Source organism: Trichoplusia ni, chromosome 5 (genome assembly GCF_003590095.1).
Source record: "Trichoplusia ni isolate ovarian cell line Hi5 chromosome 5, tn1, whole genome shotgun sequence".
In the NCBI taxonomy this organism is placed as follows: domain Eukaryota; kingdom Metazoa; phylum Arthropoda; class Insecta; order Lepidoptera; family Noctuidae; genus Trichoplusia; species Trichoplusia ni.
In genome coordinates this window covers 6,649,515-6,664,389 of record NC_039482.1, presented here as the reverse complement: position 1 = coordinate 6,664,389, position 14,875 = coordinate 6,649,515, and the positions used below count along the sequence as shown (strand labels likewise).

General features: G+C 36.5%; 1 protein-coding gene across 8 annotated transcripts in view; it reads left to right on the top strand.

Moving 5' to 3' along the window:
- The first annotated feature begins 309 nt into the window (after positions 1 to 309).
- LOC113494241 (E3 ubiquitin-protein ligase RNF123-like) overlaps positions 310 to 14,875 on the top strand; it is a 37,043-nt gene continuing 22,477 nt past the window's right edge. For 5 of the 8 annotated variants that reach the window (XM_026872494.1, XM_026872493.1, XM_026872496.1 and 2 more), the window contains exons 1-11: positions 310 to 1,279; positions 3,608 to 3,719; positions 4,580 to 4,649; positions 6,111 to 6,253; positions 6,682 to 6,875; positions 8,553 to 8,678; positions 9,183 to 9,333; positions 9,933 to 10,130; positions 10,668 to 10,850; positions 13,448 to 13,600; positions 13,977 to 14,086. In XM_026872494.1, the coding sequence (XP_026728295.1) occupies positions 1,149 to 1,279; positions 3,608 to 3,719; positions 4,580 to 4,649; positions 6,111 to 6,253; positions 6,682 to 6,875; positions 8,553 to 8,678; positions 9,183 to 9,333; positions 9,933 to 10,130; positions 10,668 to 10,850; positions 13,448 to 13,600; positions 13,977 to 14,086 (1,571 nt within the window). In that variant the 5' untranslated portion in view covers positions 310 to 1,148. The remainder of the gene's footprint in view (positions 1,280 to 3,607; positions 3,720 to 4,579; positions 4,650 to 6,110; positions 6,254 to 6,681; positions 6,876 to 8,552; positions 8,679 to 9,182; positions 9,334 to 9,932; positions 10,131 to 10,667; positions 10,851 to 13,447; positions 13,601 to 13,976; positions 14,087 to 14,875) is intronic. The other 3 variants (XM_026872492.1, XM_026872498.1, XM_026872499.1) reach the window with 3 other exon arrangements.

The window sequence follows — 14,875 nt, the reverse complement described above, 5'->3', positions numbered from 1 at the left end:
AAGAAAATATGTATATAAGCAAAAGATAAAGTAAAAGGACGCCTAAATACTTTTTGAAGTACTACTTACGTATTGATGTTAATAATAAATAAATAATTCGATAGTTATTGAACCTACCCTGACCTGCCCTAACCCTGAATACATGGCATTTGTAAATAATTCATTCATTGAAGGTTGTCAAACCAAATTTAGAAATAATAAGCCTTATAACAATTTTATGAATTCAATATTGGGTGGTTGATGATTGATTCCAAGGAACGAAACTGAAAACTCAAGGGTAACGGAATGATAAATTATATTCGCCAGAGAAAGGGCTTGTTATCATGGTAATATCCTGTTTTAAAAGAAGTTGAAGATGGTCATAATCTGACTTCTTGACTGTACTCTTTCAAGCTATCCACATTAATGGAAATGCTCAAACTGTTAAGTACCCTCCACCTCTGCTAACTTGTCCCAATAAGGGCTTACATAAAACTAACATTCCAAATAAAAACAATTACTATCGGAGCACAAAGAGGTTGCATATGTACGGCCTAGGAATCCTTGATCGAAAATAGCAAGGAGTATCATACCTCGGAAAGGAGTTCGTCTACATCTTCATTTAGTTTTCAACTAACCTCTTTTGCACCATCCCCTTCACCTGTCCTCCATCGACATCGGAGTTGACTTAACGTTTTTGACAAGTACCTACCATATGATTTTGAAATATATTTTACAAATAATTTTGTACATTTAATATCTTACGATATAACTTTAAATTAAACTTAGAACTACTTTAAAACCACTTTATTTTTCAGTAATAGGGACTTGGTGGCTTATATTAGTGCAGCAACCAGAAGTTGTCCTGGCATAACCTCAAAATCTCATCTTCAATGTCCACATTGCGCAGAAAAGGTTATGAGCAAGTTCTAGAAGATGTCCAGGGTCTGAGCTAACATTGTGGAGCAAGGACCTTTAATTTGGAAAGTTGTTAGTTCAAACTGCAGGATCTATCAAAATCTTGCATTCTTTTGCTGAATCCAGAAAATCTAGAAGATACTACTTTCGGAATATCAAATTCTGCGAAAGCTGAACGACTACTCTTAGGATTTAAGCTTCGGAATTTTAGCCATTGATCAAAATTCAGTGAGAGGTACCAAAATCGGCCAATGATGAACGTCCTCCGGTCTATGTTTGGAGTTTGCAGCAGCTCAGCTGAGAAGGGAGAGGTCCACGACACTATAAGGAGAGTATTTGGCCATGATATGGTGATGAAAGACAACACAGACAGATATAACCAGTAAGTGACCAACATTTACAGTTATGTAGTCAAGAATCTAATTTTAGGTCTTGTAGTTTTGACGTAAAATCTTTTCAAGACACATTAAACATACATTGCCTCTACTATTGGCCTAAAATGTCATAGTTGTCTTGCGGTTTTATAATAATACACATGGATATGTATGCAGGTGCAGGTTCAATCCCAACACAGGCAAAGTAACAATGTGACTTTTCAAACTTGTATGTACTTTCGTCATTATTCTAAAATGCCACTACCAAACGGTGAAGGAAAACATCGTTAGGAAACTCGGATTCCAAATATTGAACATCAAGGAGTTAACGAATTTGTTGTAGTTTCCGACGAAATCCAGTCTTAAACTTATACTACCACGTTCCCATCCGACAGACTGAGAGTAAACTCCTTGCTGTATGCTTTTCGACTATAATTTGATACTTTCCATAAACAAGCTGAAACGAGGCATGCTTTACCGTTCCAACAAAACGCCGGTGTCAAGTGGAACTGTTAGCTTCGCTGCTGCGTAGCTCTGCAAAGTTGACACTTGTGCTACTTTAAATTAAATTCAAAAGAAAAACAAAGCGACGCTTCCCTAGCCATTTTGGAGTGACTGTGTAAAGTCAGATAGGGTTGAACCCTTGACAAAATGAAAACATTTCCGTCGTTTTTAGCTAGAAGAGATTGCAGTGTAACATTTTATGTAAAAAGTTACCACTTGTGATTACCTCCTTATCATAAAAACAGACTTGCTTTAATTATTTTTTTAGGTATCACCCGCCTTTTTCAAATTCGCACTAAGCCGTAAAATAAAATAAAACCTCTTACATCTAAATAGAGTCGTATGATGTCGTCAAAACACATAATTTGCAAAAAACACAAGCAACATATGCTTAAAATGAACTATCTTCGCTTTATTGCCAAAAACTCTTTGAACTTTGTCCCTATAACCTTCAACGGAATGTTATCAATCAATCTCTAAAACTAAAGCTTCAAACACCGTGTGAGCAACTCCACTGGAATCGTGTGTAATTACCTGGGAACAACATAAGTAGTGGCAACTGTTCCCGTCATTATAAACTCATCGAGTATGTATAAGAGGGTACCATAATTGAATCAATCGTGTCGGCCAAGTATAATACTGTTTTCAGTCAATTTTCTTATTAAAATACCAAACTGATTTAGCATAGTCGTTTCGAAATGTTAAATAACTCTTCTCTGACTTGCCAATAAATATACGATAATGATTTGGAAAAATTGGGACTTGCGATATACACAGCATCCCATGAAAATCGGTCAAGCTATTTAGGAGAGTCCGATCTCAAATGAAGGACTTCCCTTTTTCGGGATTCAATAACTGTTGCCTTAAAATTTCCTAGAGCGGGAAAAATAGTTTTTCTCGAATTTTATAAAACCTCGGTGACACAAAGATTGAATTCCTTACTGCGATAGGTTTGTATCTATTTTCAAATAGTTTCATTCTTATGAACATATTGTTTACTTACATATCACGCATCATTGCTATATAAAGTTTTTAAAATTGTACCTTTGCAGTGACTTAATAAAAGCTCTGATTGAATAGCTTTTCAATCAGCATCTATTCTGCAGAAAATTACTATGTTAGCGTACAGCGACAGTAGATTAGGAATGAATTTATTTGCATGTTGGTGCATGGGAAATTGCTAGTAGTCTTGAAAAATTCCATGTTCTATCGATGCTACATAAGATTTTCTTTATTATGTTATTACTAGCTGTTGCCCGCGACTTCGTCCGCGTGGTTAGAAGATATAAGTTATAATTTATACCTGCCTTCTATATATCTATCTGCCTTCTATCTATCTTGTAGGATTCAGTCAGCGTTTGCAATGTAAGCGCAAAAAATGTGTTTTTTTACGACCTCACATTAGAAACCTCAAAAATTGTAGCCTATGTGTTATTCTGATGTATAAGCTATATTGTGGTAAGGTTTCATTCAAATCCATTCAGTAGTTTTTACGTGAAAGAGTAAAAAACATCCATACATCCATACTTACAAACTTTCGCCTTTATAATAGTAGTAGGATACAATATAAAATGATTAACATTAAACAATATATAGTAAGCAGTAAAACTGTTTTATGAAAGGGTAAAGTATAAAATTGAGATTGAAAGAATGTCATGACTGACGGGATTCTTTGTTTTTTGATAAAATACACATTATACTAAACAAAAAATTGGAAAGAAACAGCATGCAAAAGTTTCAATAACTTTCCCTTTAATAATAACGTCCATTACAAATACCTATATTTATTTACACTGTACTATCTTATATACTCATTACCGCCATTTTTTCAGGAGAAGTAAATACGTAAGTCATATACGAGAGAACTTAGGCAAGATGCTGGACGCGAAGGTCACGAACTTCAAAACTAAACAAAACAAGAAACATGCGCCACCTGCACCAGAAGTAAGGAACTATTATCACTGAAAATTAAAAGTCTCAGTATTCTTCATCTACTTCGTTTGCACGCACTTAGTAGCTGGTTCGTACTCCGGTGGTTAAGGTCAAAGCCATCACTGTACGTGCCGTGTTGCCACTTCCATTCCCTCATAGGACAAGCGTTTGTGAGATCCACGAATGCTTGTCTTGCTTCTGAAACCCCCTTTTCTTAAGGCGGGAGAATCTTCATGGACATCCTCTCCCTCGGGGGAGGAAATGTGCAGTGTCAGACTCTTACTGACTAAACCTGGACCGCCACGCTACGTCATCCGCATTTTTGTGGCAATGCGTTGCAATCCTTCATACACCTTCTGAAACCCCCTGCGATAAATAATTCTTTAAAGCGGGAGTCGTTTATTAAAATAAACGTTAACAGTTTTTGTTCTAAGTCCAAACTGTGTCAGGTATAATATTATGGGTAAACCAAATTCCAAATTGCAATCTGCTTGTACCAGTTCGCAATTAAATAAGCGTGATCAAAGATTAGGGACGTTTGTCCATCAGCAGAAGGTCACAGACATGCATATTCTACGTAGGCTCCTTTCTGTCACTGGATAACTTCATGGGAAGAGACCCGGTCATTTTTGAAGGCGTACACGGGGACACAGGTCCAACATGTAGAGGCCTTGTTGAGAACTTTAATCTGAAGAGATGGGGTATCTAAGGGGCCATCCACCCCAGCTCTATAAAATAACAAATATGGACGGCCCAAGGTAGCTGCAAATTGTACTGTGTATAACTAATAAGGGCTACTGGTATAGTACAAAGGCTTATTATTATAACACTAATATTCAGCTTTTTTGTACTGACTAAGTTCCATTTTTCAGACTACAGATACAACTGACGATCGGCCTGGGAGAATAGGACCAAAAATCGTCGTGTTTGACGCTTCCACAGGTTAGTCTAAATTGTTGTTTAAACTGAAGTACCCAATAATAAATAGTAGAAACACGAAACGAGAGAAATTATATGACACTTTCAATTTAATGAATTTTACTTCAATTTAATACCACATTATATCTTAGTATTTATAGGAGACAGGTGACATTTCGAGAAAGGTTAGGGAATTTCCAAACCTAGCAGAGCTGTTCAATTAAATAATTAATTCGTCATCAATATCAATCAGATCGAAAATGATCCGAAAAGCACATAATGTCTCATAATCCAGGTTATATAAAGAATCTACGTACAAAATTCGTTTAAATCCGTTCCACGATTATGCGTGAAAAAGTAACACGCGTCTTTCACGTTTATAATACCTATTAAATAGGACAAATAGGTTATAAGATCTCGCTCACATTTAATGAGTCGCATAAGGAACTTACGTATAGAAAAAACTCCATCTACCCAACAACATGCCCCCCCCCTCCCAGATAGACATAAAATACAGTGAAAATGAAAACCCCCTTTTCAAATATTAAATGATGTAACGGTTTACTCACGCGTATTTATCGGGGTAGCCCGACTAGTTTGGGACCCAACCGGAGTCCTTAATCATGAGCAGACGCGGCGGGATCGCCGTTTTCCCTTTTGAAATGGAAAAAATACAGCCTTTATATTGTTCTAATAGACCATCCTCTCCTTTCCAAATCAGTAAAACTACCATACGTTTATTGTAACTTTATCTGTTTTATTCTATTTTAAGTTTCACGCTAAACTTCATCTGTTTTCATGAATATACGTGGAAGCCTCATCAAAAGCCCGTTAATAATGATCACGTTAGCTCGCTCATTTAACTGTCACAGTGTACGGAACCGAATAATTACGGCGTTAATTAGTACAGCCCCGTCTCGTACCGGCGTAGTTGCGAGCAGTTTGGTGATTTGCTAACTCGTTTGAGTACGAACAACTTTTGTGTAGGTATTTTGAGTTACGGTAACTTCATGTGAAAGGTTTGTAAGTACTGACATCGGAAAACTTAGTGAGATTAAAAAAAAAATACTTTAATTTTATGCTAGAAAACCGCATTTTTCTCTTGCAATTTTTTGTCAAGCTTTCAGCTGCTTCTGGGCAAAAACCAGCCAAATTTTATTACTAAAGTAACCCTTGCGGTTTGCTGCATGCTTTTAATTTAACCCGTCACTATTTTGGCAAGCAGTTACTGTAAATACCTTTAAGTACTATACTTGTACAAAAAGCATGTTTCTTTTATTTTATTTTTACTCATGTTCAATATGGATCTCTGTTGTCCGAATAAATCAATTTTATTATTATTATTAAAAGTATGTCATATCGAAAACTACATGTATCCTAGCAACGCCATCTATCGGTCAACATAGAAAATTACATACTGCAACTTCACTATAACCATGATTGCTAATAGTTTGCCCTGAACCAGTACCTATAATAATATTGCAGGCACAGGACGTCTCGTCCTAGTGGGTGACGAGCGAGTGAGTGTCCAAGGTCTGTCCAGCTTTGCCACCATCAGAGCGACGGCCTGCGTCTTCGGAGGCAGGTGGATGTACGAAGTGCAGCTAGGAACTAAGGGGATTATGCAGGTAAGAGACTGAAATCCGTTAATAGGTGTAAATGGAAGTAGGCCAATGTTGTAGAATAAAAGAGACACTGCATCGCGAGTAGAGCACTGTCTGATGTTCAAATGCTGTTAGGTTTTTAGAGCTGAACTTAAAGGTACTGGTAAAAAATATACTTTTGTTACTGTGGAACCGGTACTGCTGTTCCAGAAGTACCTTTGGCCTCTGTTTCTAATTTAGATAACGAAAATAGTATCAACGGCAACAAATATCCTACTGCATTAAGGGGGTGGATATGATGCTCAAATGCCTAAAAACAAATTTCTTTAAAGGATTGACAAGTTTTCAGAAAAAACGAATTAACTACGAGGAATCAAAGCGGCATCACTATTCCCATTTTGCAGCATCTTTTTCACATAGGCCAAATATAAACCCAAGTCTCTATCCACCAGATCGGTTGGTGCACCGCATCCTGCATATTCTCAATGGACACGGGAGTGGGGGACACAGCCCATTCGTACGCGTACGATGGTGGCAGGGTCAGGAAGTGGAATGTAGCCACCTCACCATACGGACAGGCCTGGCTGCCTGGTGACGTCATCGGATCCTGTATAGACTTGGACAGGGGAACGTTGGAGTTTTACAGGTGAAATGGAATGACGTAATTATGTCTCGCCTTGAATAGAAGACAATTGTGGTAGCTTTTTATGATAATGATGATATGTAATGCTTAGTAACTGATCTAATTCGGTGGTTGATCTTCTTTGCGTTTTCTTTGTAGTTGGAGGGAAGGGAAAATGAAATCATTTTTTTTTTCTTCGTTAATTTACGTTAGTTTAAGTAATTGGTGGTAAGTTTTATAACGACTTACAAGAGCTGTATCGATGAGTGTATTTTGGTTTTATCTATACGTAAATATCTATACATTAAGATAATGATTATGCTAAGCAAGAACTGACTTGAAAGAAGAGAAAATTAAGAAAATTCCAGATGGGAAAAATCCTTAACAAGGCTTATCTTTCCTATAACAAAAGTACATGATCTTTTATCAATTGAGCAATTTCCGAGTGTTGATCAAACGATCAACTTCCAATGTGACGCTAACTCAATCGGGAAATTCATCTTCGTGCCTCGATGCAATCTCGGACGCCAATTGATTTGTGCTATTTTTGCTTTTGTTCAATATTGTTTGAAGATATAAATATTTTCGCTACTGTTATATTCACGAGAATTCTGAAAATGCCAAGGATGAGATGGTTGGTTTCTTGATTTCCGTTCAATATATTTATTTGTCATTTTTAAAGATGCCCTATTTTAGAAGTAGTGACATAGTGATATAACATAGTGACCCGGAAGGTTTAGGAGCAGGTTTTAAAATAAGTTACATAATCATTGTCTACCATCCAGGTGGTTTACCATTATATTTATGATAGAACCAAAAACTTTACAGCAATAATCTGAAAAAATCTGGATTATTTTTATGCAACAAACATAATTTCTTAATTTATTTTTTGCCGACACCAATCCCATATTACGTATAAACATGTGAGCTGTTGGACATCCTAACCACACTTTCAATTAACGTAACGAGATTCTCGTATTCAAGTGCTTGAATATTAATACCTGAATATTTTCAATAGCAAATGGCTTCATGTAACTTTTGTATAATTCAGGATATAACGTACTTTTAATATGCATGGACGTTTTAAACGTATCTCTATATTTCTCTCTATAAAAACAATATTTCATAATTATTAAGTTAAAAATACTCGAGATAGCAAATCAAATAAGACTCAAACATGATGCAATCCACCCTACAAGTTGCAATACACCACGAATTTCAGTATCAGAAACCGACTTGAATTTCGAACCCGATAACATCTCTTCTCCAAATTTTTCAAGCTCTCCTTTTCACATATCCGCCATCTTAGTAGACGTCCAGATTGTTTGACTACTAGCGCCATCTGTTTTGGGATCGGCTTCCAGTCTAACCGGATTCCACTAAGTACTAGTGTCTTACAAGAAGTGACTGCCTATCTGACCACCTCAACTCAGTTACCTGGACAACGCGATACCCCTTGGTTAGACTGGTTGTCAGACTTTCAAGCTTCTGACTATCTGTAACGACTGTCAAAGATGAACGAATAACAGCCGGGACCCACAATTTAACGTGCCTATCGAAACACAAAGATGGTCACCCATTTACGGACCAACCGCGTCAAGCGTAGCTTAACCTGTGATCGATTCACTTATGCAGTTATAGCTTCGCCACGAGGTCGCCATCTGTTATTGTTAAACAATACTGATTCATTTTATCCTTCAGGAATGGCATATCAATGAGCATGGCGTTCGACAAGGTGACTCACGGTGCCGGGCTGGCATACTTCCCAGCTGTGTCTCTGGCTATGCAGGAACACTTATACGCCAATTTCGGGCACGTGCCGTTTGTGTAAGTACCTGCTGTCAAGTACTTGATAGTGACGTAACGGATGTAAGGTATTTGAGTGGATGAATGTAAATATTAATATTGCATGTTAACAGTATGATTCTTTTTATAATTAATTATTACATTATGATTTTTTGAATTTGTTATTGGACTAACTTGGCGTCTTAATATGTTATTATTAGATATTGGGTTCTCAACTGAGTCAATACACTAGGGTCTTTAAATTGGGTGTCTCTCTGCATTTGAGTTGTATGTTTGTAAACCCCTCGTGACACAAGGATTAGAATTCCTTACTGCGGTTAGAAAAAAAAAATATTTACTTTATTTATTACACTTATAGAATTTAATGAGATAAGAGATGGATTCATAGTACCTGGTTAACCTAAATTAAGTTTAACCATTTTCCTAGTCCAAAATATCTATTAAGCAAAGGTCTCCTAAGTATTCCCCCAATTGTCTCTCTCAGAATCCTAAAAATGGTGTGTTTAATGTTTCTTTCACCCCCAGGTTCCCTGTAGATGGTTTCGCACCTCTACAGGCAGCGCCAACCCGGGAGTGCTCCCGCGCCACTCTGCTGTTCAAGTCTCTGGACGCGCTCCTGGATGAACTGGCTCGACCCACTGACCTGAAGACCTCGCTCACTGCTAAGAGCAGCAAGGTATCCGTTCTACATATTATTATAGCTTTTTGTATTCTTTAGAAATATGTTTGGGACTTTCCCTTAAATTTGTTTTTTTTGGAAGTCTTTAAAAGTAAGAAATGTAGATAAGCTAGCATTTGCTCGTGCCTTCAGTTGCATAGTATGCTTTAACTATCTTTGGTATCCAAACTTCCGCGTTTTACGAAAATAGGATGAACGTTTTATCCGGGAAAGCGTAACAGAAACTCAGCATATTTATTATATTCTAGAATATGAGTAGAGCATATTGGTAAGGTATTTTTTCTGGAAATATGGAGACTATCTTTAAGGATTAGATATAAGAATGTACGTAAAGTAATTTTAAACAACTTTATTGCACCACGCCATAAAGAAACGCCTTTAGCAATCGAAATCTCATTTTTTTAAGAAAGCAAATCTATGTACATTAAATATAGAGAATATCTATGTACATTAATAGAGTGATCCTTCGTAAGAAACTCCCCTGTATCTCAAAGATTATTATCATCAATTTATAAAGGGATCGTAAGCCCCTCCTCAAACTAAAACTCCAACTTTGGGAATATCATGCAGAATATTCTTTTCTCTTTCTATTTCAGAAGCCACTACTATCTGCAAAACGACTAGCTACTAATATAAAAACTACTTTCAACCAGGCTAAGTCGGAATCGTCCAAGACTGCTGAAGAGGAGGTGGCGATAAGGATCCACAGCTCAGGGTCTGTGTACAGTCCACGGGACTCCCCGCATTCGATCGTCGATGCTCAGAATGCTGAGACTAAGAAAATGTCCAAAAGGGTTATTTACTTTATATTCTTTATATTAGACGTTCTATAAGACGTTTTACGGAGGGTCTATGTGTAATATTAATGTCCTGTAAATCTTTTGATGTTGTCGAGATATACGTAAATAAAATAAGATTGACAGAAATGACGTCTTCATGTTGAATAACGTCTAACCTTTATGTTACCAAATTTTAATTCTGTGAACCATTCACAAAAATCCTTTAGAAAATCTTTTCACAACAGAATGAAGTTAGAAAAAAAACAGAATATTCTATAAGACTTGAAGGAAAAAACTGTGGCAGTTTCTGAGTGAATGCTTATTATGAGTGTGGGTGATTTTTATATTTGCAAAACTTCCTTTGATACAAACATCAAAGGAAGTCCAAGGAAGGGTAAAATAGACTTCGGGCGCGAGTTGTTAAAACATTTTTAATTTAATTGCGATAGGTTTTCCGAAACATAAGATTTTTCGTTGAACTTTTTGCACACTCCTTTTTCACAGTTCTCCTAGCAGACTGCCTTAAAAAATTCTGACCTTCTCCTTTCCCAGGCATTCCTCATGTCTCTATCAAGACTGGTGGTGGTGGAACTGGGAGGAGTACTCCGGCTGTCGTACGTGGTGGTGGCGGAGCTGCTGCCGCGTCTCCGAGGGCTGATCGGCCTGAAGAGCAGGAGTCTGCATGCGGACCAACACGCCATCGACTTCTATATGAAGTGCAGGGACGAGAACTTTGTTAGTGGAGTTTGTATTTAACTGACTTATACTTATAATAGTAGGTATGATGTTTTTTTTAGTTTTTGGTTAAAGTGCCGAGATGTCAGGACTTTGAAGGTATTATCAGGAACGGTAGATAGGTAGCGAGAGAAGTTAATTACGTTAATATTTTTAAACATAAAAGATAAGATTCAAAATGCTATTTCCTGATGAAGCTCGTTTAGACGCTAAATTTCATTTGACTTTATGTTTAGCTTTACTTTCGGAAAATTTTGGAAATTCTTTAAAAGTCTTTGAAAATCCTTTATTCTATTGAAAATATCCAGAAGGTTCACATCTGTTTGGGCTGAAGGGTTTTTTAAATTCGTGGTCTCCTTCCATAAAAGCAAAAAAAAAAAAATAAGCCGACATATGGAAAATACATTCAATGTCCTCAAACAGATTTAAACCGGGTCAATCCAAACTGACATATTTTTTGTTCCACTCTATGCGGAGTAACTGGGAATTATGTCAATCATATTTATCGGATCGTTCTGAATATCCGAGCTTATTCCAAACAATTCGTTATAGAACATTGAACATGCAATGTTTTGTTGAAAAAAAACTGTTTTTTTCCTAGTCATCCATTTTAATCCTGGCTTACAATTTTGACACGTTTGGACAAAATACAAGCTGATACGAGAAACACCGTATGGAAACCAAGCACTCTTTTTATAGGGATTAAATTATTTGTTAATATGTATGCAAAATGTCAGCACATTCGGTAACGGGGAAGTGGGTCAAATACTACTCGCAAGACTTGATAACATAAAAAAGGGAACGGTTTAAATTTATAAAAGGTCACTACTTAATAAGTCACGTATCAACCTTGAAAGTTGAACAGATGATTTTGTAAATTACACAAATCTTAGTACAAAATGTTTTCTATTATCTACCAAAATAACTACAAATATTAACGTCCTATATGACGTAACTATTAATGGACGTGGCAATGCAATATTCACATACAATACATTATTAACTCTTCACTTAAGGCGAGAAACTCTTTCCACATTTTACCTCAACCCCGCAGACTAGAAGTGTAAGATTATGGGTAGTGACAATAACGAAACATCTACGAATAGACCCCCAAAATGTACCGAAGATCTACCATTAACTCTTCAATTAAGACTCTGGCCGGTAGAAGGGAGATAGAGCACTACACCACGTAGAGCGGCATCTTGCTTATACAACCAACACACTTTAAGAGGTAACAGTGGGCTCTGAAGTGTCCTTTGTGATCTGACCGCATATAAATGTATTATTTCGTTGAGAGCGAATTAACAGACCGCCCTTGACACACTTAATGCAAACTGCCTCCAAAGACTTTTGTTTTCGTACGAATCCTTATGTAAGTTTGTTTTTTAATCAACAAAGTTATACAGTCGATCGTGAAAAAGAGAAATATTTAAGTAAAAACTAGACAATCAGGGTAAACGTTATTAGGATACAAATTGTTTTTACTTAGGGCAAACCTATTTAGGTATTTAAGCCTGAATGTACCTAAATAACAAATAGAAACATATACAAAATAAACCTATTCAAATTGGTCAAGACGATTCAGAGATGTTTAATACTCAAAATAAAAAAAAATAAAAATTTGGTAAGCCATTAAAATGTTAAATGTAAACATTTAACATTTTAGATGACCAAATTTTTCTTCTTATTTTAGTTCTAAAAACTAAAATCTGGTTAAGAATACCTGCTATTAAATTAATTTACTGTAAAAGGCTTAACGTTTTTTTAATGAAGTTCCAATAGATAGACCTGTTCACAATTCTTGTAGTTAGCACTTTGTAAAACGGATAAAGATGTATCTAAATACGGAACAAGAATCACGTTTATTAATACCGTTGAAGCCTACAGCCGTTTAAACAAGACTCCTTTGACATTTAAACCTGAGCTTACCTCTCAACTTAAAATTGATTCAGTAAGGCAGAGCCCTTAACAGTTTATATCAATTAAACGAATTTCTACTTCTTCATAATTATATTTTAACTTGAATTTCTCGACTTTCTTGGATGATAAAGTTCTTAAATCGGTTTCGCTTAGCTCTAAGAGGTGAAGAACTCTTTCTTTTCAACTCTTTCTCTTTCAAAATGCAACTTGGGAGTGACGTGGAAGCCATAACTTATACGAAACGGTATAATTACTTTGACTTTTAACCAATATTGAAAGAACTACAAAAGATAAAAAAACGAGTTTAGCTATTTTTTCTTTACAAATAATGAACTGGTTGGGCTTATCATGGGGCACTATACCTAATTTACGCGAAGAGTAGAGACTTCGACCCCCGCGTAAGACACGCGTTTGTGTGATCCACGCGTCCTTGTTCTAGGTCTGGGTTTCTTTTTGCATGTGATCTTAATGTTTGTAAAACTCCCGCGATACAAGAATTAAAATCCCTACGAGTTTGATATTTCAAGACACCTAAATAAAAGCGAAATATATTATCAATTCCACGCGTCACTAAATCCACAATCACGTTGCAGTGAGGATATAATCCGTTGACAGAATACCTAATTCCATTTCAGCCGTTTTGAAGTACCTTATCCTACTTTATCCTTTTTCCCCAGGCCGGCCTCGCAGCCAAGCTCCTGTCTCAACCCAACACTAGACTCTGCACGATGCTGGACCTGCTCTGGACCTTCCTGGACGAGTCGGCCCTGTGTGACGTACTAGAACATTGTGTTGTCAGGGAATGTCTGCTATTTGACTTGGTTTCTCAGGTACTATGTGGTTATGTTTAGTGCATACCGGACAATTCAGAATAAAGTTGATGTCAAAAATATTTGAATATACTTCAGATGGTCAAATAGTCACATTATTTTGACTTCGTAAACCTTCACTGCTAGATGTAGTATTGTTTTAGTCGAAAACTCTACCCTTAAAATAACCCACTAAACTAGGTATTGAAATATGAGATCAATTATGCTATGGAGCAGGCCTTTAAGGCTTTATCGGGGTGCGTTTAAAACGAGTTTGTCTAAAATCATCTCAGCGTTTCTTTGTACTACACCCACGGAGCGTAACTTAAGAGATAGCAGAAGACAAGAAACTAGGCATAACTAAGTCAAAGTATCTATAAATGTGGTTCATTTCCAGGACATGTTCTTTAACCATCAAATGGAGGGAGTGTTCGTGCTGTGCGGGCTGATGCAGCATCGGGAGACCAGGCATCATCTCGTCAAATATGTATTCTTCAATAAAATCACGTGAGTACATATATATCGCCATTATTATGTATCCACTGTTGGGCATAGGTTTCCACTTATTCCGTTCTCTTTTTTCTTGCCTGTCCGCCTGTATTATTCTTGGTATCTTACCGATTTCATCTTTGGCTTATCTGAATTACTTCGTTCACCGTATAAAGGAAAATTAGTTTCTTAGATATTCCACTTAAAGCAGATGAGTCGATGAGTATAAAATTAAATAATTAAAAGATAATTATGGAATACTTTTACGGTATATGCTCACGGGATAATCCTTTTAGAGATAAATATTAAGAAAGCCTCAGTCTAGATACTTAGTTACTAACAACACCAAGAAATTCCGTATTAGCCTTGGTCTCAGCAAAAATATTTCCTATTCCGACATAAAACGAAATAAATCATATCTTATCTTTCCTAATGACATGTTTATTGCGACTGGAATGGCGTTGGCAGTCTTATATGCAGACATTTGCTACACTCAAATGGACGCTTTAGTGTGTTCTGCAATTTTTAAGAAGCAGATATTGCAATCTTGCCGTTTTATATACTTCTACTGCGAGAATGTTCGTGAATAAAAATTGTATGTTTAAAACAGAAATAATTTCATTTTCATTGATCAGCTGATCTCCTTACATCTGCTACACTAAGTTTAATAAGCTTACCACATGCATTTAAGGCAACAATATTTCTAATATAACGGTTCTAAACTCACATGGATTTATTGCGATTGCCCGACCCAGTTCGATTTGCGACCCCATCATCCGAAATAAGTCAGGCAAGGTGTAGACCTTT